The 22007-nt window shown below is 40.6% G+C and overlaps 1 protein-coding gene across 2 annotated transcripts; it reads left to right on the top strand.

Moving 5' to 3' along the window:
• Positions 1 to 2722: 2722 nt before the first annotated feature.
• Positions 2723 to 20743, top strand: Mat2b (methionine adenosyltransferase 2B). Of its 2 annotated transcripts, none has more exons than XM_051180939.1 (7): positions 2723 to 2813; positions 9212 to 9406; positions 11436 to 11550; positions 12138 to 12290; positions 14514 to 14707; positions 16716 to 16829; positions 19837 to 20743. In XM_051180939.1, the coding sequence occupies exons 1-7, from the start codon at positions 2784 to 2786 to the stop codon at positions 20005 to 20007; spliced, it is 972 nt and encodes a 323-aa protein (XP_051036896.1). In that variant the 5' UTR covers positions 2723 to 2783; the 3' UTR covers positions 20008 to 20743. The 2 variants fall into 2 exon arrangements, with proteins under 2 accessions (XP_051036896.1, XP_051036895.1); XM_051180938.1 differs by lacking the exon at positions 2723 to 2813 and adding an exon at positions 4854 to 5041.
• Positions 20744 to 22007: the final 1264 nt, after the last annotated feature.

Here is a 22007-nt window from a genome sequence, read left to right on the forward strand (position 1 = left end):
AACAGAATTGAGCAGACACAATGGTTTCATCACTTGTATTCTCACTACAAATTTTTTGTTTGTTTGTTTCTCTAGTTTTGGAGCCTGTCCTGGAATTCACTCAGTAGACCAGGCTGGAGTTGAACTCAGAAATCCTTGTGCCTCTGCCTCCTTAGTACCCCTAGTAATGGGATTAAAGGTGTGCCACCACAGCCCAGGCTGGAAATGCTTACAAGTGAAGGATTTAATGAGTCCATTAACATATTTACTATTTTGAGTTAAAGACACTTCCACTGGCAGTGGGACCAGGATCTGTGCCTAGCTCATGAACTGACTTTGGAGCCCATTCCCTATGTTGTGATACCTTGTTCAACCTTGAAGTAAGGGGGTGGAGCCTGGTCCTGCCTCAACTAGATATGCCAGACTTTGTTGACTCCCCATGGGAGTGGGTGGAAGGGGAAGGAGGGGGAACTGTGGTTGGTATGTAGAATGAAGAAACAACTTATAAATAAATTTTAAAAATTAAAAAAAAAAACAGGTACAAAAAGATGACTCTGATCTTTGTTTCCCGAAGATAAGAGATGAAGTTGCTATGGATGCACTGCCTTTGCTAGAAGCAATGCTGTCCTCTTATTACCATGAATGGGGAACCCAAGAGAGTTATTCAAACCTTATTAAAGTTACCCCCAACTGTCAATCTCACCATGTAATTTGTTTTTTGTTTGTTTATTTGTTTGTTTGTTTGTTTTTTTGCTGCTCACAACTTAATTTTTTTTTTATTGTCTAATTCAATGTATAATTGTTGAACTCTTGGCTCCTTTTATTGTTTGGGTCTTTAGGACAATTTAATTCTCAGATCTAGCTGAAAAACATTCAGGAGTCATGTATACATTGCTTTTTAGCATTTAAAATTTGTTAAATCTGTTCAACTTCAGCCAGTCAAATCAATGTAGGTGTTCAATAATATCTCAATGTGCTTTTAATTTACATATCCCCATTCTCAATGAGTTATGTGCTTATTGTCCATTCCTGTGTTTTCCTTTGACATGTAATGTTTTGCCATTTAAAAAAAATTATGGCTGGGAGACATAGCTCAGGGGCTAATAGCACTAACTGCTCTTAGAGGATCAGGGTTCAATTCCCAGCATTCACATGACAGCTAACAGCTGTCTGTAACTTCAAGATCTGAAACCCTCACACAGACACATGCAGACAAAACATCAATGCACATAAAAATAAATTACTAAAAAATTGCTTTGTCAAATTATTGAGTTACAGTTTTTAAATATTTTTAATATATCCTTTTCAGGTATATGTATTGAAATTATTTTTACCAGTATGTAGGTTTTGTTTGAATTTATTAATGCTCTTTTTATTGTTGTTTTGTGTTTTGGTTTTGTGAGACAGGATTTCTTTGTGTAGCCCTAGCTGTCCAGTAACTAGCTCTTGTGTAGACCAGGCTGGCCTCAAACTTAGAGATCCACCTGCCTCTGCCTTCGGAGTGCTGGGATTAAAAGCCTGCCCAATTTAATACTCCCTTATACTAAGCAGGTGTGTTTTACCTTGAGGAATTTCAGCTTATCAATTAAAATAAATTGGATGGTTTTAATTTCACTGTTGTATCTGAGATACTCTAAGATATCACCCTATATTTTATTTCTTGATATTGTAGCTTTTGCATTATGACAGGACTAATCTTTAAGATATATATTTAAATACAACACCTCCCACTCCTCCAACCCTCTCTGATTTCTTGACCATTTGTGGATCCTCTGAATGCCTCCTACAGTTTGCCATGTGCCATATACCCTCTGGGTAGACTGTAAAGCTGAGTGATATTTTAAAGCTCAATTTCAATACCAGCTTCTGTTAATTTTAAAGTTAAAATAGTACAATGCCATAAACTCATGGCATCTCAAAGCTGAAGCAAGCTTAAATTGCCCTTGAAACTTAAAAATAGCTACCTGTGTTTCACTCCTAGAAAATGGTTCTACACAGTTGATTGTCCTTGTTAGGGACAGGTCTGGGAAGCACTGATCACCAGTATTTAATGCTTGGCTAAATATAAACAACACAGTCAATGGAAATGACCAGATTCACTCTACATTTGTGTGTTGCTACCACTGGGGGTTTTAACTTGCCCTTTGAAATCTTTAAATTAAAAAAAGAAAATACTTGGATGGGCCAGGAGAGATTGCTCAGTAGTTAAGAGCATTTGTTTTTCTTTCCTAGGATCTGGGTTCAAATTCCCAGCACCCACATAATGGCTCACAGCCATCCATAACACCAGATCCAGGGGCACACAAACAAAATATTCATACACACAAAATTTTTTAAAGCACTGAGGAATTTTACTGAAGGTTCTGTTACTGTTAACTGAAGCGTGGAATATTTCACAACAGGGCTCAATTGCACAGTGTGCTTCCCAACCGTTGGTTCATTCTCTGTACAAGAGATGTCAAGAAGTTCTACCAGGGAAATTGCAGAATTTTGTCGTTTGTTTTAATAGTTTTGCCACACGGATTTTGATAATGGATCCTCTCTTGAATTGCAATTTAGCATGAAACTTCTCATTGGGTAGTTTCAAAACTAGCAGGAGGAATCAGCTGCCAGTTTACTGCACTGTGGAAAGCTGCACGGGATTCCATGATTGGAATAGAAATGCTAATTTAAAAGGTCAAGCTGAGCGGCGCCTCACGTTTTTTGGCGTCTGTGTGCTCCAAACGGGCGGAGCAAACAAAGACCCGGGCAAAGAAGCCAGAAGATACCTCTCGCTGCTCTTTCCCCAAAATAGTTCTGGAATCATGCCTGAAATGCCGGAGGACATGGAACAGGTAAGAGACACAGTCTCCACTCAGCGTTGCCTTAAAAGCGATTCAGAAAGACTGGTAAGAGCAGGATGGCTGTAGAGAAAATATTAGCTGGTGCCATTTATTTCGTTAAGAAACATAAGGTTAAAACACAGAATAAATTGTCTTGGGTTTCCGACCCGGGAAATCAAAGTCGGTTTGACAGAAAATATGAAGCAGAACAACTGTTTCATTCTCCGCTTTAAGTGCAATGGTGGGGAAGGTTCTGTACAGTATAAGATTTAACCTGTGGTGCATGTCCGGCTTTTGTCTTGGAGGGCTTGAATCTGCTAATTGGACTTTCAGTTCCAGTTTGCACTCTTTTAAGACGTGACCCCCATCGAAAGTCGGATCATTGACTGTGATCATAGAATCTTTTCTTATTAAGCAAACTGACTAAAATTTGCACTTAAATATGTGCCCCTAGAGCTATGCTCAACTTTTACCGGACAAGTGTCAAGTCGTATTCTTAAATGCAGGCAAGGAAACATTTACTCACTCACAAGGTTGTTCTGAGAACCAAACTACTACTTGCACAAATCCTTGAGTCCTCCTCCTGATTACATTTTATAATAGGAAGTGACTCCATACATTTCAACTAGCAACTTGAAACGTTCTCACTTTTAAGGACGATGAGGAATGTTGGATCTTCTCCCTCGGACTTTTTCTTACTGATTATTCTTGTAATTTAGTGCTTGTAATAACCTTAAGGCCTGGATTTAAAAAATGGGGGGGGGGGGTGTCGGTCCTCAGGCTGCCTTTGTTTTGTCTTACGAAGAATTGCACGAAGAGTAAGTTCTTTATTTTATAGGGGAGAGGGAAAATCACCTGGCTCTAACGAAAACTTTTCCTAAAGGGCAGCTTATTCGTCATTTTAAAAATACACCAAAAGGTTTGTGAAAAGGCGGCCTTTGGGGGAAATCCAGGCAGCGGTCACGTTTTGGGTCGAGTTTTGAAATCCCTTGTCGTGGGTGTCTAGGTAGAAAGTGGGCCGTTTCAGTGTAAGCTTGGAGCGCTGTTTGGAGTTTTTAACCTGCAGGTAATTCAGTTGAGTGCTGAGTCAGACAGTAGGGATTTTTTTTTTTTTTTTTTTTTGATTAACTTAAACAGCCACACAAGTTTGGAAGAGTGCCCAACATTGCGCCTGCGCTCTTCCTTGGCTCTGTCATCTTAAGTCTGCGGAGCCTACAAGGCTTGGCTGTAGCAGCCCCTGGCAGCGTCCCGGAACTGATTGTCCAAAGGGCAGTCAGGACACCTGTTAAATCTACTTAAAAGTAGACTGGGCTTGTTAGCACAGTTGTTTCTCATTCTCCGGTTCTGAAAAAGAACGAAGAATCTGCCTTTTTAAAAGTACCCAAGTAATTTTCTCTTCCACTCCTTTTTATTTTTAATTAGCTAAAAATAATTAAACATTTTAAAACTTCCCAGGGTTTTTTTTTTTTGTTTGTTTGTTTGTTTTGTTTTGGTTCCAGTGATGTTAACTGAGGACAGAACCTATTTTGTTATGAGGCTTTCTCATTGCCTTAAAAAAAACGACCAATCACACCTTGTCTAGGTCTCTTGGCCACTCCTGTGTTCACAGCTCTCTTGGAAAGTTCCGGAAGCTGAAGGATCCGAAGTTCAAAATCATTCCGACAGCCTGAACTTGAGACTGCCTAAAACCAATCAAAACCAGACAGCCTAGTGCTCATGTAACTACTCTTAGCTCTTGCTTCCCCTACGGTTAAAGATTTAATCTACTTTGTATAATACATACGCAGTTGACTCTTAGGCATTTCTCAGTCTGGCCACCCGATTCCTTACACCCTTCACTAGGAAGGAAGAAGTAGACGGAGAGATTAAAAAACACCATTCCCTTAAACCCAAGGAAACCCGCAGTCATTGCTTGGCCTCGGTACCTGTTTTTCCTCTATCTCTTTAAGAACTGGCACGTGGGCTGAGAGCGTCCCTTGGGGTCCCGCCCCTTTTTGAATGCGTGGCGGGAGGCATCCAATCAACTGCCGCGACCATGGCGGCGGAAGCCGGAAGCGGCGGCCCAGGTCCGCCAGGGCCTAGGGGAGAAGGGCCAAGGGCGCGGGCGCTGTGGCCCCCGGCTGTGCTGCGCAGGAGGAGGCTGCGGTCGCGACTGCGGCGGCGCTAAGACGGCTGGCATGGTGGGCCGGGAGAAAGAGCTCTCTATCCACTTCGTTCCCGGCAGCTGCCGGCTGGTAGAGGTGAGATGCGGGGCGTGGACCCCTGGGAGGCGCCTGAGTTTGTTTACTTCGCTCCCTGCAGGGTTCCCCTTCGCGGCTGCAGCCAGGAAGTGGGGAGGTGGAGGCCCCCGCTGCCCGAGGGCTTGTTTCCATTTGAGTTCTCTGGTCCTCACCTAGGTTTTTTTGTTTTGTTTTGTTTTTTATCCTGGATCTTTTAGAAGGCAGGGTGGCTTTTCATAAATGACGGCGTTGGGGGTGTCAACTTGATGAATTCATAGTTTGCATAGGGCACATTGCTTCCGGCACTTACATGGATGGATGTCAGTATTTCCCCAGTGTGCGACCCTGTTAACGCTCAGTCTCCCGAGTCAGAAAACAGGTAAAAAAGGGGTCAGGCTTTGCCTCGACTTTATTCAGTAAGGTTTAAGCAGGAATTCCAATACAGATGTGTTTGGCTCTTGACCTCCTAAGGTTTCAAGTCTTGCTTGGTGGAATGGAACCCTGCTGAGGTTTGGGAGATAAATGTCTAGTGGTAAACTTCCCCTCCTTCCAAATCCTATCGATCACCATTAGCATCTAGCACAGTTGATAAGACTCTTGGTTTCCAAACCAGTGTGTCTTGCAGGTATAAAAAAAATAATAGGGCTAGGCGGTGGTGGTGCACGCCTTTAATCCCATCAGACGAAGGCAGAACTCTGAGTTTAAGACCAGCCTGGTCTACAGAGTGAGTTCCCAGACAGCCAAGGCTACACAAAAACCCTGTCTTGAAAAACTAAAAAAGAAAGTATAGGAGATGCCAAAAACTTTATTTGTTGAGATGGGGTCTCTGCTGGCTAGTTTTATGTCAGTTTGATACAAACTAGAGTCACTGGAGAGGAGGGGACTTCAATTGAAAAAAAAAAAAAATGCCTCCAGAAGTTTGGGCTGTAGGCAAGCCTGTAGGGCATTTTCTTAATTAGTGATTGAGGCGTGAGGGACCAGCCTCAGGCAGGTGCTCCTGAGTCGTACTGGAACGCAGGTTGGTCAAGGGAGCCAATAATCAACTTGTTTTGGTCATGTTTTTTCACAGTTGCAGATACCCTAACTAGAACAGGTTCTCTCTATAACCTTTACTGCCCTGAAACTCAACTATGTAGACCAGGCTGACCTTGGGCTCAACAGATTCCCTTGCCTGTACAGAGTGCTGGGTGGGGTTAAAGGCAGGGGCCTCCACATCCAGCTGTTAATGTAAATATATGTGTGTGTGTGATATACATTCAGTATTGTCTCCAAATGACTGGGCGTTAGCTAAAGTTCAAATTTATTTGCAGTTCCAGACTGCTGGCAGCATGTGACATGTAGGTATGCATGCATAAATGTATGTAGGTAGGTAAGGTAAATGTGTTAAAAGAAAACTACAAAGTGGAAATTGATAAGCTGGGTGTAACTAAACTCCAATGCCTATATATAACCTCAGCACTCAAGAAATTAGTAGTGATGGTTAGATATATGTGATTGCTTTTCAGTGTGTTGGGATATATTTTCATGTTTTTCTTTGTTTTTTTGAAACAGAGTCTCACTCTGTATTCATGACTGGCCTCAAATCCATAGAGATCTGCCTGCCTGTGCCTTTTCCCTCTATCTCTGGTGGGCTGGGATTAATTGTGCCACCACACCCAGCAATATTTTTTCATTAAAAAAATAAATAAAAAGGTATAGTAGCTGGGTATGGTGGCTTATGCTTTAAGCCCAGCACTCTACAAACTGTAGGATTTCCAGGCAAGCCAAAGCTACATAGTGAGACCCTTTCTCAAAGCAAAACAGCAACAAAAAGATACAGTCTGCTGTGGTTTGCATACACTTGTTTCTCTCTCAAACTGTGCAATTGAAACTTACTCCTGTAATGCTGAAGATTTAGCACAGTTAATGTTAGAGAGGCCTTGCCAGTTGCTGTAAAGAATACTGCCTGTGGGTAAAATGGGGAGACAGAGAGTTGGGATATTCCCATCTGAACTCCTTTCCTACTTAAGCAGTCTGGATGTCTTTTCTTAAATCTCAACGGTGTTCGGGATGTTACAGACGTGGAAAGTGAGTGTGAAAAAGTTTCCAGTTTTCTGGCTTTTTTTTTTTCTTTTGGAGACCAGTCTTTATACCAGGGCTGGTCTTGAACTCAGGATCTTCCTGCCTGAGATGACCAGAGCTAGTGTTAGAATTATAGGAACACACCAGGAACACACACATGTGGACTTCCCAGTTTCTTTTTAAACATTTTATGTGTGTGTGCTGTGTGACCAATGTGTCCAGTACCCACTGAGACCATAAGAGGGTATCCATTCCACCAGAGCTGGAGTTAACAGGGAATTGTGGGCTGCCCCGTGTGAATGCTAAGAACGCAATTCGGATCCTCTACAAGAGCAACATTTTTTTGAAATTTGTTTTTATTTTATGTGTATGTGTGTTTTGCCTGCAAATATGTTTGCAATACTCTTGGATGTCCAAAGAGGGTGTGGGTGCCCCAGGAACTAGAGATGGTTGTTAGCCGCCGTGTGAAATCAAACCAGGGTCCCCCAGAAGAGCAACCAGTGCTCTTAACTTCTGAGCCTCCTCTTGTATGGTGTTTCCCCAGGCATCTTCATGGTATCTATAACATGTATTTTCTGAGTCTATACTAGACTTGGCATGTTTAGACCCCTTTCATTTCAGCTTTGTGTATGTGTGTACAAGTCAGGGTCTTGCTATATGGTCCTGGATGGCCTGGAATTCCCTCTGTAGACCAGGCTATTCCCAGTTGGTTGATCCCTGCTGCTTCTGTCCCCAGGGTGCTGGGATTAGAGGCTATCACCACACCTGTTAAGCCTTTGTAGAGTTTTCTTCCCAGAGTTTAAAGAAAATATTTTGCCTGCTTGAATTTTCATTTTCATTAATTTCCTGCCTTAGAGCCAAGTGGTGTCACAGCTGCCACATGAAATTTCTTTAAAAAAAATTTTTTTTAAATCAGTTGAATTAAAATGCTTGATATTGTTTTGTATTTGCATTCCCCCACCCTCCGTCATCCCCTTTGATTTCAGCTTTTGTGTATGTTAGAAACACCTGATTTGGGGGTCCTGAAATTAAAGTAAATTTACTGAATCATTTACCTTACATGAAGTTAGGGCTCAATGTCTTTTGCTGTTGCTAATGTAAAAGATTTCTTGCCACATGAGAATTAGGTGACTTTAACAGAAATAGGGCCTCACCATAAACTTTAAGGAAAGTTCCAGCTGTGAAACTCATACTGGACTAAAGGTGTGTGACACTTGCCAGCTTAAAACACTATAAAAAAAGGAAAAGTGGCATTACTTGAGAATTTGGCAGGAAAATATGGCTTGATTTTGGAACCTTGCCCTGAATGTACAGAATTTAAATTATTCCTTAAGCTTTTTAAAATTTCTGTGAACACGAATATTTTTCTCAATAGCAACACAAAACAATTTAAAATGGTCTTTACTGTCTGTGTCAGTCATAATTATTCTGTGTAAGTAAATTTAGTGCTGACTGGGGAGGTACATTAGTTTGTTCAGAATATGTTTTTAAGGATCAAATCAATTTTATCTCGAATAAACTTCTTTGAAATGTTGACACACTCTGTGTCTCTCTTTCACTGTCTCTGTGTGTGTGTGTCTGTCTACTTGTGTGAATGTATGTGTGAATGCAGTTGGCGGTCAGAGACCAGATATGCAGCTTGAGTTACAGGTAGTTGTAAACCACTCAATGCCTGTCTTCTGCAAAAGCAGTGTGTGTTCTTAACCACTGAGCCAACCCCTCTAGTCTCCATGAGACTGATTATTAAAACTTACCAACTGGGGGCTGGAAAGATGGCTCTGTGGTTAAGAGTACTTTGTTGATTTACAAAATACCCAGGCCCAGTCCCTTACTTGCCTATTATGTTAGCCCGCTGTCTAGGAGATTTTATACCCTTTTCTGATCTCTCCAGGCAACACAGGTGGTGCACACACATGCATGCAGGCAAAACACTCATACACATAAAATAATTGAACAAACTCATTAAGTCCTGCGGTTGTTTTGATTAATCTGGCTTTAAAACTGACTTTTTAGGTATGTGACATTAGTAAAAATATATACTTAGGTTTCAGGTATTTGTACACAATAATGGCAGCTCATTTATTTAGGATATTTGTTTTCACACTAACTTTTCCCCATTTCCACTTCTAGGAGGAAGTAAACATTCCTAGCCGGCGGGTTCTAGTTACGGGTGCCACAGGGCTGCTTGGCAGAGCGGTTTACAAAGAATTTCAGCAGAGTAACTGGCACGCAGTTGGCTGCGGCTTTCGAAGAGCAAGACCAAAATTTGAGCAGGTGAACCTGTTGGATTCTGAAGCAGTTCATCACCTCATTCATGATTTTCAGGTGTGGGTTTGTATACTTGAAGTTGTATTATGGATTCTATTAAGAGTTCTCTGAATTAAGCAGAAAGTGTACATGCTGACTGGAAGTTGTGCTTGAAAACTGTAGCCTGTAGAGCAGCAACAGTACAGAGCGCACCTTACATGCGGTGGGGCCAGAGTCCAAAGGGTGCCTGGCAGGTGCTCTGCCCCAGAGCTAGATTTTCCTGCCTGTCCTGCGAAGCCTTGTAGAGAGGCACAGCTTGCATTCATGCAGTTCTTTCCTAATAACATTCGCCATACAGAAGTTTGGTTGTTATCTGGGAAGGGGGGGGGGGATGGACACACACATTATTCTTACTTTAGAGCCAAGAAAGTACAGTCAGAGGGATTAAAGTTGCCTGTTTGTCAAGATCTAAAGGCGTGAGTGAGCCCTGGAAATACCAGGGAAACCTGATTTCAGACTGTGTGCCCAAAGAGTGGAATGTACTAAACCTGTGATGGGCCCAGGGTGCTGCATTTGAAGCATCCCAGATTCTGCACATTCAAGTTTAAAAACAATTCTTAGATTATGCCTCCTTGTGCAACTGTTGAGGAAATTCTCACTCTCTTTTAAGATTATTTTTTTTTCCATGTCCCAGCAGTGGCTCCCAAATAACCACACAGAGACTTATTATTAATTATAAATGTTCAGCTGATGGCTCAGGCTTGTTACTAGCTAACTCTTACATTTTAAATTAACCCGTATTTCTTATCTATGTTCTGCTGTGTGGCTTGGTACCTTTTTCAGTACAAGTCCATTGCCTTCTCACAATTTTGAGACTCCTCCCCTTGTTCGTGTTCTTTTTGTCTGCAAGTCCTGCCTAACCTGTATCTGTGCAGCTATTGGCCAGTCAGCTTCTTTATTTTAACCCAGTCACAGTGGCATGTGTTCACACTGGGTAAAGAAATGTCCCACATATGAGTATTTTACCTGCATGTATGTCTGTCCAGTGTGTGTGTGTGTTTGTGTGTATTACAGAAGGCAGAAAAGGCAGTCTGACCCTTTGAAACTGGAGTTACAAATGGTTGTTAGCCATCATGTAGGTTCCAGCCCTCAGCACACTGACTCTTAACACCAGTCTTAGTTTTCGCTCTGTTCCTCTTACATTAAAGAAAGCCTTCTCTCTGTAGATCTCTTGTACCCCTCTGTTTTGATGCTTATCCGGCTCTTTAAATCTGTTTTACTCAAGTGTGAAGACCTGTTCTTCTCATAGTACTTACTGTGTCCTGGTTAGTTGTCAGTTTGACAGGAGCTACATTTTTTTTTTTTTTTTTTTATTAATAGGACTAATGTGGGTGGGCCTGAGTTGTATTAAGAGAGCAGGATGAATGTGCCAATGGGATCAAGCCAGTAAGCAGAGTGCACCCATGGCCTCTAGACCACTTCCTGCCTTCAGTGATGTACTTTGGTGTGAAAGTGAAATAAACCCTTTTCTCCCCAAGTTGCTTTTGATTGTCCATAATAGTAGGAAAATAAGTAGGACATGATGGCTTACTGCATTTATGATTAAATGACTGGTCAAAAGACTTGAATTTATACATTTAACATGTAACTGATACTATTTGCCTTTTGTCATTAATTCAGTAAATGCTAGGGCTAGCGTGGCAGGACACTTTCTATGTATGAGGCCTGGGGTCTGATGAGTACATAAAATCATAGTCGTATCCATGGTAACCCTTTTCCACCACATTGGGAGAGCAGTCTTATTTTGATTATAGATAATAGTTACTAATAGTTTTTACTGCATTTGTGTCTAGGGATTACTAAGTTTGTGTTTAGTTCAGCTTGGGATGTAGCTCAGGGTTACATACCTGCCTAGTGTATGATGTCCAAAGTATGCAAAGATCTGAGATCCTTAGCACTTCCCAAAATAAATCAAAAAAACCATTCTTTTCTTTGTAGGCTGTGTTGTTTGTGGTTTTCTTTATCTGAAGTTACTATAAGGAAGCCATAGTTATTTGTTGCTTTCCATTTTGAGATTTTGAGTTAAAACTCAGTGTTTAACTTTCAGCCTCACGTCATAGTACATTGTGCAGCAGAGAGAAGACCAGATGTTGTTGAGAGTCAACCAGATGCTGCTTCCCAGCTGAATGTCGATGCCTCTGGGAATTTAGCAAAGGAAGCAGGTAATGCTGTATGGTCACTGGATTTTTTTTTTTTTTTTTTTTTTGTCTATGAATTTTTTTGCCTGATGTATGTCTGTGCCCTGTATGTGTGCCTGGTATCCTTGGAGGTCAGAAGTGGACTTCAGACCCCTGGAACTGGAGTTATAGGTGGTTGTGAGCATCCATGTGGGTGCTAGGAACCAAACCCAGGTTTTCTAGAAGAACATCCAGCATTCTTAGCTGCTGAGCCATCTCCCCAGCCTCCTTCACTGTATGTTTGTTTTTTGTTTGTTTTGTTTTGTTTTTCAAGACAGAGTTGCTCTGTGTTACCCTGGCTATTCTGGAACTCACTTTTGTAGACCAGGCTGGACTCAAACCCTGGGAAATCTGCCTCTGGAGCTTTGGGATTAAAGGTGTGCACCACCACTGCCTGGCTTCACTGGTTTTTTTTTTTTTTTTTGTTTGTTTGTTTTTTTTCTTTTTTTTTTTTAAGTTGAAAATTTTATGGCTCTCTCACGTGTTTTTGTTCAAGAAAAAAAAAACAAGATTACAAAATGAAAACAGTACAAGCAAAAGTAATAAAGTAGGCTTATCTTTTCTTTTTGTAGCTTTGGTTGGAGCATTTCTCATCTACATTAGCTCAGATTATGTGTTTGACGGCACAAATCCCCCTTACACAGAAGAAGATATACCAAGTCCCCTGAACCTTTATGGCAAAACAAAACTAGATGGAGAAAAGGCAGTCCTGGAGAATAATTTAGGTAAGGTATAGCATCTTTAGCTATGGATCCTTTTTGAAGACTATGTTGTGTTATTTATGAAGAGACATGTTACTTTATGTACATTGTTGGTGTTTACGCTCTCCCCCTGCGTGTATATCTGTGAGAGTGTTGTCCAGTTCCCTGGAACTGGAGTTGCAGTGGGTGCTGGGAATTGAACCCTGGTCCTCTGGAAGAGCAGACAGTACTCTTAACCACTGAGCTATCTCTCCAGCCCTCAGACATATTCTTAATTTATAAAATATCCAGGATTAGGGTGTGTGTGTGTGTTACATGTTTGAACTTTGAATTCCCAGCACTCGGAAACTGGGTTGATGAGGTTTGGTCCTTCCGTCTTCTAATATAAAAAAAAAAAAGAAAGAAAGAAAAGGGAAAATAAGGACTATAAATGAATGAAAATTAGAGATGATGGGCTGATAAAATAGCTTAGGTAATGGTGCTTGCTACCAGCTGATGAGTTCAGTTTCTGAGACCTATGTTGTGGATGGAGAGAACCAGCTCTCATAAGTTGTTCCCTGCCCTTCACACATGTGCCCCACCCACCCACATATACACATAAATAGATGTAATAAAATTTTTGAGGCATCTCATACCATGTTCTTTTTTTACCATGTGCATTTATGTGTACACGTGTACATACATAAAAATAACTCTTTGAAAAGAAATTAAAAGGAAATTTAAAGCTGGGAGCATGAAATCTCCTGTGTGCTGATCCCTCAGGAAGACAAACACAAAATGTGGTTTTAAATGTTTGTGTTTTGATCCATAATCTCACTTTCTTCACATCCCACGTCTTTGCATCTCATTATATGTAATGCCAGTTCTGATGTGACTTCTTCCTGTCTGTAGGGGTACCATGCTCAACTTGATTTCTGTCTGTGACAGCACCATGCTCAATATATGATCCCTGTGGAAACTGATGCCTTAGGTCATCGTGTACCCCTGAAAAATGGCCACCAGCTTAATGGTGCCCTTACTTATGGACATTTAATTTGTCAGCTTTTTGTGTATTATTTTAAATATAAAGTTATTCTGTCTCAGTGGTGTTTGCTTAGCATACATAATGCTCACTGTTAAATTTTCAGTGAAACAAGATAAAGTAAATACACGAATGACCCATAAGTCCTGCAGAAGTCTCCCTACCATCAGTCTCCCTACCATCAATCTCTTCCCGCTTTATCTGCTTCATGTTGCTGTTGCAATGCACAGAATGAGTCACTTGTAAAGAACAGGTTGGAACTTTATTTCTCACAGTTCTAGAGCCAGTGTGTGGTAAAGGCATCTTCTGTTTGTCCTCAAACAAACTGCACAGTTCCCCCACTAAGCTCTTTCATAATGGTGTCTTCATGACCTAACCATCTACCCAAAGCACCTCTCCATAACCACATACACACACACTCACTCACTCACTCACTCACTCACTCACTCACTCACTGACTGTTGGGCTGGGAATTAAATTTCAACATATAATTGTGGAGTGGGTACAACATTCAAACCACAGCAAGACCTATCTTTACTTGCTCAGTAATTATAAAAGAAATACATGTCTACTTTGTTAAAGTGCTAACAATCTAAAGGCTATCAAACCCTTCACCAAGTACCAGTATAAAGTCTAAGATTGAACATTTCAACCCTGATTGTGTAACCACTTAACCCTACCCCCATAATTGATCAGTTTTTTTATTGCTGCTTTTGTTTTGTGTGTATATACTTGGTCAAATCTAGCAATGATCAGTTCAGGCCCCAAACACTTGGTTGTGCATCTTGTAGGAACAAGAGTGTTGTTGACATAATCACGTGGTATTTAATAGTCAGGAAGAAACGTTACACTGATGAATTCCTGCTATCAAATTCATAGCCGGTGTAGATGGTTTCCCACTTGGCCCAAAACTATTCTTCAGTGCTGTTGTCTTTCACTTGACCTCTAGACAGGAGTATTCATTTTATTTGGTTGTCCAAATAGGCTCTATTTTTGATGGCCTAATGACCAATTGGTTGAGAACTCTATATGTGATAATAGATAAAATATTCATGATTTTTAACAACAAACCTTTTTAGTTTGTTTCGTTATGAGCTACATCCTATCCTGGTATATTTTTATTAAAAGTCAGGGTTTCCTTTTGCTATTTAAATCCACACAATTTCTCTTTACATCCAAACTTAGGAAAGAGCCACCAAAAATATATCTATGTGTATTGTCCCTAGGGGCTGCTGTTTTGAGAATTCCGGTTCTGTACGGGGAAGTTGAAAAGCTTGAAGAAAGTGCTGTGACTGTCATGTTTGACAAGGTGCAGTTCAGTAACAAGTCAGCGAACATGGACCACTGGCAGCAGAGGTTCCCCACACATGTGAAGGATGTAGCCAGTGTGTGCCGGCAGCTGGCAGAGAAGAGGATGCTGGTGAGGCTGGGGGTGGATAGGGTCTTAGTGAAAGTTCTACTGTTCTGTGTTTGAACTTCTTCATGGATTATCACAGACTGTGCTTTGTAAAAGTAAGAAACAAAACAAAAGCAGTTTCTTCAGAGTAGAGGCTGTACCCAAGAGTCTGTAATGTGTAAGAGATCCTGTCCCTGACTTCCTAGTTCTGGGGGGGGGGGGTGGGTAAAAGGCCTAGTGGTTAACCACACCCAGTGAGAGGTAATTATTTTTATTTTGTGTGTGTGTGAAAGAGAGAGAATGAGATTTTTTTTGAGGCAGGGTTTCTCTTTCTCTGTATTGCTTTGGAGGCTGTCCTGGAACTGGCTCTGTAGACCAAGCTGGCCTTGAACTCACAGAGATCCACCTGCTTCTGCCTCCCGAGTGCTGGGATTAAAGGCATGCGCCACCAACACCCGGCTAAGAGGTAATTATTTTAAAAAATTTATTACACATGTATCTTCATGAATTTATGTAGGCCACATGCATGAAAGTATCCAAGGAAGCCAGAGGCCATTGGATCCCCTGGGAACTGAGTCCAGGTCCTTTTAAAGAAGCATAAGTACTCTTAAGCACTGAGCCATCTTTCCAGCCCAGAATGGGACTTATTTTAAGCATTTGGGGGAAATCAGAATTAAAAAGAATATCCATAAGAAGAGTGAGTATAAATAATGCTGGCCATAGCATGACTTCATTCATTCATTCATTCATTTATTTATTTTGCACTATATGGAAATTTTACTGGTATAAGCACACTTTTCTTTCTTGCCTGTCAGTTCCCAGCATTGAAGACTTAATATTAATTATCAGTGTTTAGCCACTAGCCTAGGCTTGTTTTTTTAGCTAGCTCTTACAACTTAAATTAACCCATTTCTATTACTGTGTGTGCTTCCCCGAGGCTCATTTACCTCATGTACAAGCTTCCCATCCTACTCATTCTGCCCTTCTTCCTCCCAGTATTCTCTCTGCCCTGAAAATCCTGCCTAGCCATTGACCACTCGGCTCTGTATTAACCGATGAGAGTGATATATAGTAGAGTATACAAAAAGACTATTGCACAGCATACTGGTATGCTGTGAGAAAATAAACCCTTCAGATAGGTAGAAGGCAAGTACCAACACCAGAGGTTATCCTTTGACCTGAGTTTCACACACATACAGTTGATTCTACTATATAAGGAACTTTTGGAAATCTGTTAGGGGAGGAAGCCTCAACAAGACTGAAGATTAATATAGCATGGCATTGTTAAGAGTATTTAACTAGTTCATTGTCTCTTGATGGCTTCACACCCAGAGTGGCCTTGAATCCCTGTGTGGCTCATACTGCCCTTGTATTCGAAGCTGTTTCTGCCTCAACTTCCCCAAATGCTAGGATTACTGGTCTGTGTCACTGTGCTTATCAGGTGCATTTTAAAATGGTTTTATAATGGATCTTGGTGGTGTACACTTGTAATACCAGCATTTGAGATAATACAAGTAAAAAGCAGCAGGGTCAAATGTATACAATATCTGAATACTAAGCCAAGGCTACCTAGTAGCAAAACTGCTTAAAACAAGCAAACAGAGTGAGGCTGAGGCTGTGGTTCAGACCATTGAATGCTTGCCTGTAATCCCTGAGCCTGGGATACTCAAAAACTGGAGGTGAGCTTTGGCTGTATACTGTCTTGGAGGACAGCCTAAGCTGTATGAGATCATATCTCAAAATTATTTTATTTTAATTTATAATAATTTAAAATGGTAATTAGAATTAGTCACTACCTCTAAATTGGAGTTAGTGTATTTTTATTTCAAAAAGTTATTTCTATAAATAGCTTTTTGTGTTAGAATATTTGTGAACATTTGATTTTGGGTATTTTGAAGAGAATATTCCAAAAAAGGTAGGTTTGTATTTTGATTCTTGGACCTTTAAAATTAAGTTTCTTGTCAAACCTTACCATTGATTTTCTTTTCTTTCATTCCCACCCCCACCCCACCCCCTTTGTCTTTGTTGCTAGGATCCATCCATTAAGGGGACCTTTCACTGGTCTGGCAATGAGCAGATGACCAAGTACGAAATGGCATGTGCGATTGCAGATGCCTTCAACCTGCCGAGCAGTCACTTAAGACCTGTAAGTCTGCTGATTGACACCTCCCTCCTGACATCCTAAGGCTGCTGTATGTTACTGATAACATTTTTCTGTTTTGGATAACTGATCAAAGTGAACTTGGTTTGGATCTTGACAGTATCTGCAGTAAATTATCCCTAAAGTAGTCAGTATTGATGAAGTTTATAGAGAAATATGATGGGGGTTCCCTGCTTGAAGCCCAACAACCTGAGTCCATCCATATGGACGCCCATTGCCTGTCTTCTGACAGCCACATGAGCATATACTGTCATGTGCATGCACACCCATACACATACACACTGATAGGGTTTTACTGTATAGCCCTGGTTGTCTTAGAACTCATTCTGTACTGTAAACCAGGCTGATCTTGAACTCACAGAGACCCATCTACTGCTTCCTGTGTGCTGGGATTAAAGGTGTGTTGTAACGAGTACGGGTTTTTCCTCACGCCGCCACGCCGCCAGCCCCAAACAATACGCAGAGACTCTGTATTTGATACAATACTGTTGGCCTGGTTACTTGTTTCTTATCGGCTAGCTCTGCCTTAATTATTAACCCATTTCTGCTGATCTATGTATTTCTCTTACCAGGGAGCCGGCGGCATACTGCTTTCTCCAGACTCTCCATCTTGACTCCTCCTTACTACTTCCTATTTCCTCCTTGTCTCCTAGTCCCTCCTATCTTCCTTTCCTATTGGCCAACAGTGCTTTATTATTAGCCAGTATGAGAAACATACAGAATGACCTCTCCCATCATCTCCTCTTTTCTGTCTAAATAAAAAGAAGGGTTTTAACCTTAACATAGCAAAATATATTATACAACATTTATCAAGTAAGAATCACAGTTAACAATATTTAGTCCATTAACATATAGCAAGATTTGAAGAAAATATTTCATCATCTATTCTATCTTTGTGTGTCTAAAGTCTAAGTAACTTATCTTTAATCCTAACTAATGAAAACTATAACCATTACTATCTGTCTTCAACTCCTTCAAAGACCACAGAAGGATAGTATATAAACTCTAGAAATGACAGAGACAACTCACTGCCTGGTCACCCGAAGTTCTTTTTTAATCTTTCATCTTCAGCCCATAGGCCATAGTGTGTCTAGCAGACTCTTCAGCAACGCAGGAAACTTTAAACTGTCTTCTTGTATTGGCAGTTTATCAGTCACTTTTCTCTGTGTCCTGCATACTTTCTCACAGACTCTTCCATGAAGCAGGATCTCTGTAGCAATGTCCATCTTGAATCAGCAGTCACTTTTCGTTGGGTCCTGCATGTCCAGTTTATACAGCATAAAGTCAAACAGTCCAGACAAGAGCAGTATCTTGTCCAAATGGCTAGTCTTGCCATATTGGAAGTAAACTCCATAATGAGTTTCTTCAATGTCCATCTTCATCTTCCTTTCTGACGCAGGTGGTGTTGCCAGGAACAATTATGTCTCATTGTCAAGAAAAACCCTAAACCATTTTAAATGCCATATTCTGTAGGTCTTTGAAAGATTTGAAGAATATCTATCTCAAATACATCTCTGTGTATCTTGAAAAACCTAACTAACTTAACTCTAAGCTTTGACTATCATAGGTAATTATCTATAATCTGTACTCCATTATACATTACATTTCTAACTAAGCTCAATAAACACAATACCTAAACAAGAGGAGAAATATACATATCACCTTATTGACCTTAAATTGTATCAATAAATGAAAATCTGTTCCAAAACAAAGTATTCATATCTATATCATAATTCCCTTTTTACCTTTAAAAAGATATTGGTTGTGATCATTAACCATTTATAACCAAGTCCATTTAAATGAAAACCAACATTTATAAACAATATTTGGGAATTTGGGTGTCGTTCTTTCCAAACTACTTCCTGCTGATAGGGGGCGCTGTCATGGGGATCCTAAGAAGTTGCAGAAATCTTGGCTGTAGTCTTCGAGGCTGCCTTGCCCAAGCTGTTTTGAATGTTGGATCATCAGCGACTGTTTCAGGGGGCCTGGCTTGATCAAACCACATTAGTCTGGAAGGAATCCACAGCTTTTCATTTTCTGTGGAAACAAAAATAGAAATTCTTTTGCCCAGTAACTTGTCCTTAGACTTAAATTTTTGAGTCAAAGCATTTTTAAAATATATAAATTGAATTAATAAAGGCGTGTGCTACAACACCCTGCTGTTCTCTCTGTCTTTTTAAAACCATGTTTTTTTTTCAAGCCTATGTATTTTTTTTTTTAAACACACTGTAAACTTTTAGCACCTTTTCTTAATGTGAATCTGTCTTTACTGTAAATCTTTATCTTTTTCTGGCCATGAGTCTTTATCTGTTAAACAACAACATTGTTAAAATGAAAGTCTTTGTTTCTGCTGCGATTATCAAAGATGGTGGCAGGTACTTTTACCGCCAGCAATTAAAGCTGTGGTCACTGCCCTGGTCAACGCTGCCATACAGCAGGCATGCTTTAAGTGGAAGTTCTTACTAGCCACGTTGGGTGCCATTTGTAACGAGTACGGGTTTTTCCTCCCGCCGCCACGCCGCCAGCCCCAAACAATACGCAGAGACTCTGTATTTGATACAATACTGTTGGCCTGGTTACTTGTTTCTTATCGGCTAGCTCTGCCTTAATTATTAACCCATTTCTGCTGATCTATGTATTTCTCTTACCAGGGAGCCGGCGGCATACTGCTTTCTCCAGACTCTCCATCTTGACTCCTCCTTACTACTTCCTATTTCCTCCTTGTCTCCTAGTCCCTCCTATCTTCCTTTCCTATTGGCCAACAGTGCTTTATTATTAGCCAGTATGAGAAACATACAGAATGACCTCTCCCATCAGTGTGTGCTATCACCATCTGGCTGAAAAAAATTTTTTTTAAATCTTGATAGTGGCATGTTTATTTTTCTAATAAGATCGGGTTTTTATTTTTTTGCACTAAGGGAAAGCTGAAGTATAGTTAAGTCTTAAGATGTTATTTCCTTTACTCATGATTTGTTTTTGTTTTTCTTTAAAGATTACTGACAGCCCTGTCATAGGAGCACAACGCCCCAAAAATGCTCAGCTTGACTGCTCCAAATTGGAGACTCTGGGCATTGGCCAGCGGACACCATTTCGGATTGGAATTAAAGAATCCCTCTGGCCTTTTCTCATTGACAAGAGATGGAGACAGACCGTCTTTCATTAGTTTATGTGTTGTGTATTTTTTTAAATGAAAAGTATAGTATGTGGCACTTTTTCAAGAATAAAGGAATAGTTTTGTATGAGTACTCCTTAATTGTGACTCCATGACCCTTCAGGTAAATGATGCTGTTGCACTAGGGGAGCGTGGGACAGACTGAGGGCAGCCATGCCTTGTTTGCAGTCTTGACTTTCTGTTGATGGTTTTGTTCTGGCTTACCTTCCTGTCCAAGTAATGTAAATTATGATTCTTAATGTCTGAGAGTTGGGATGAAATAGACTGTTAGACCTTGGATGAAATGCATTGTTCATTCCTATAGCTTCCTTTTTTGTTATTGTTTGTGTGTTGACTTTTGTATATTGATAGAGCTTCAGCGTGTGTAGAATGCTATAAAAATCATTGGTGTTCATTACTTGCTTTGCTTGAGCCCAGATAAAAATGCTTGAAGAAAAGGAAACTTTATTTTTGCAACTTTGAGTATGATTTTTACGCTCGATTCTTTAATGTGTTATGTATATCAGAATTTGTGTAGCCTGACACCTCACATTCATAGCACCATTTGACACACACTTGATAGAGTGTGTGTTGTGTGTGTGTGTGTGTGTATGTGTATTTTTTTAATATAAATACATATCTGTCTCTTTCACTCTGTCACCAGGTGATATTTCATACATGTGGTTATAATGATCCTTGTATGTCTTTTGATCACTTATGAATAACAATAAATACTGCTGGCATGTAACACTTTGGTTTCTCTTTTCATTTAAAAGTATACATTTTTAATTCTTTGAGAGTTTTAGACTGTAGTTTGATCATATGCACCCCACCCGCTTCATTCCCCACTTTCTCAATGTCTTTTTTTTTTTTTTTTTTTTAAAGAGCACTGAGTCCAGAAGAGGCTATTGAGTGCCTTAGAGCTGGAGAAATGGTCTCTCTCTTTTTTTGTTTTTGTCTTACTTTGTTTTTGTTTTAAAATTTTTTTATTGAAATTTTATCTTATTCTACAGTTATTTTCTTTTTTATATATTTATTATTTTTTCTTATTTTACATATCCATCCCAGCTCCTCTCCCTCCCTCTTTTCCTCTCTCCCAACCTCCCATGCCCTCCCACCTTCCCCTCCCATCCTCCCCCCTTTCTACATGTAGGGTGATCCACTCCAAGAGGGGTCACCTAAATCTGTCAAGTCATTTGGAGTAAGGACTAGGACTTCTCTCCTGCCTCTAGGTTAAAGGAGTATCCCTCCATGGGGAATGTGCTTCCAAAGTCCTTTGGTTCCACTGTCTGAGGTCCCTCAGACTACCCAGGCCTAACAGACCCATGTTCAGGGGGTCCGAGTTGGTATAATGCTGGTTTCCCAGTCAGCTGACCTGAACAAGGGGGAGCTAATGGACCCCCAGACTGAAACAGGCTCTTAAGTCACCAGAAGTAGTTAGTCACTGAGAACTGAAGTTCGAGAGAGCAGTATACTCACTCAGCCACGCATCCCTTCCCTCCAGCCCCTATTCTGTGGTTTTGAAGTCTACAACAAGCACATGTTTACCATTTTATTTATTTCCTAGTAGGTAGTAGTAGCTTTCCCTGGTTTCCTTCAGCCTGTGACCTAATGAGTAAAGGTATAACTGCCTATGTTCTGGTGGGGGGGGGGGTAAGAAAACAGCTTCAGACCTGCAGTGTGAGGCCTTTTCAGTGGAAGCAATAAACGGAAAGTTCATCATGGGAAGTGAAGCTGGAAGAAGGCTAAGGCTGAGCACATCACTGCCTTGAAGTCTTGCCTTTATACCACCCAAAAAGGTGACTACCAGAGGGTCGATCAGCCTGGGGGGTAGGTGGCGGTTGCTTCTATCAAGCCATCCTCTTCCTGTTCCTCTGACCACATCTTAGATATTCCATAATTAGTAATGTGAGGAGTCATTGCTTGGACCACCCTCAGTTTTTAGAAAATATTATTCTGTATTTCTTAAGAGTCTGCAGTCAATCTATTGGAGGCCTAGCCTCAGGATGCAG

The sequence above is a fragment of the Phodopus roborovskii genome, unplaced genomic scaffold (genome assembly GCF_943737965.1).
Source record: "Phodopus roborovskii unplaced genomic scaffold, PHOROB, whole genome shotgun sequence".
Classification (NCBI taxonomy): domain Eukaryota; kingdom Metazoa; phylum Chordata; class Mammalia; order Rodentia; family Cricetidae; genus Phodopus; species Phodopus roborovskii.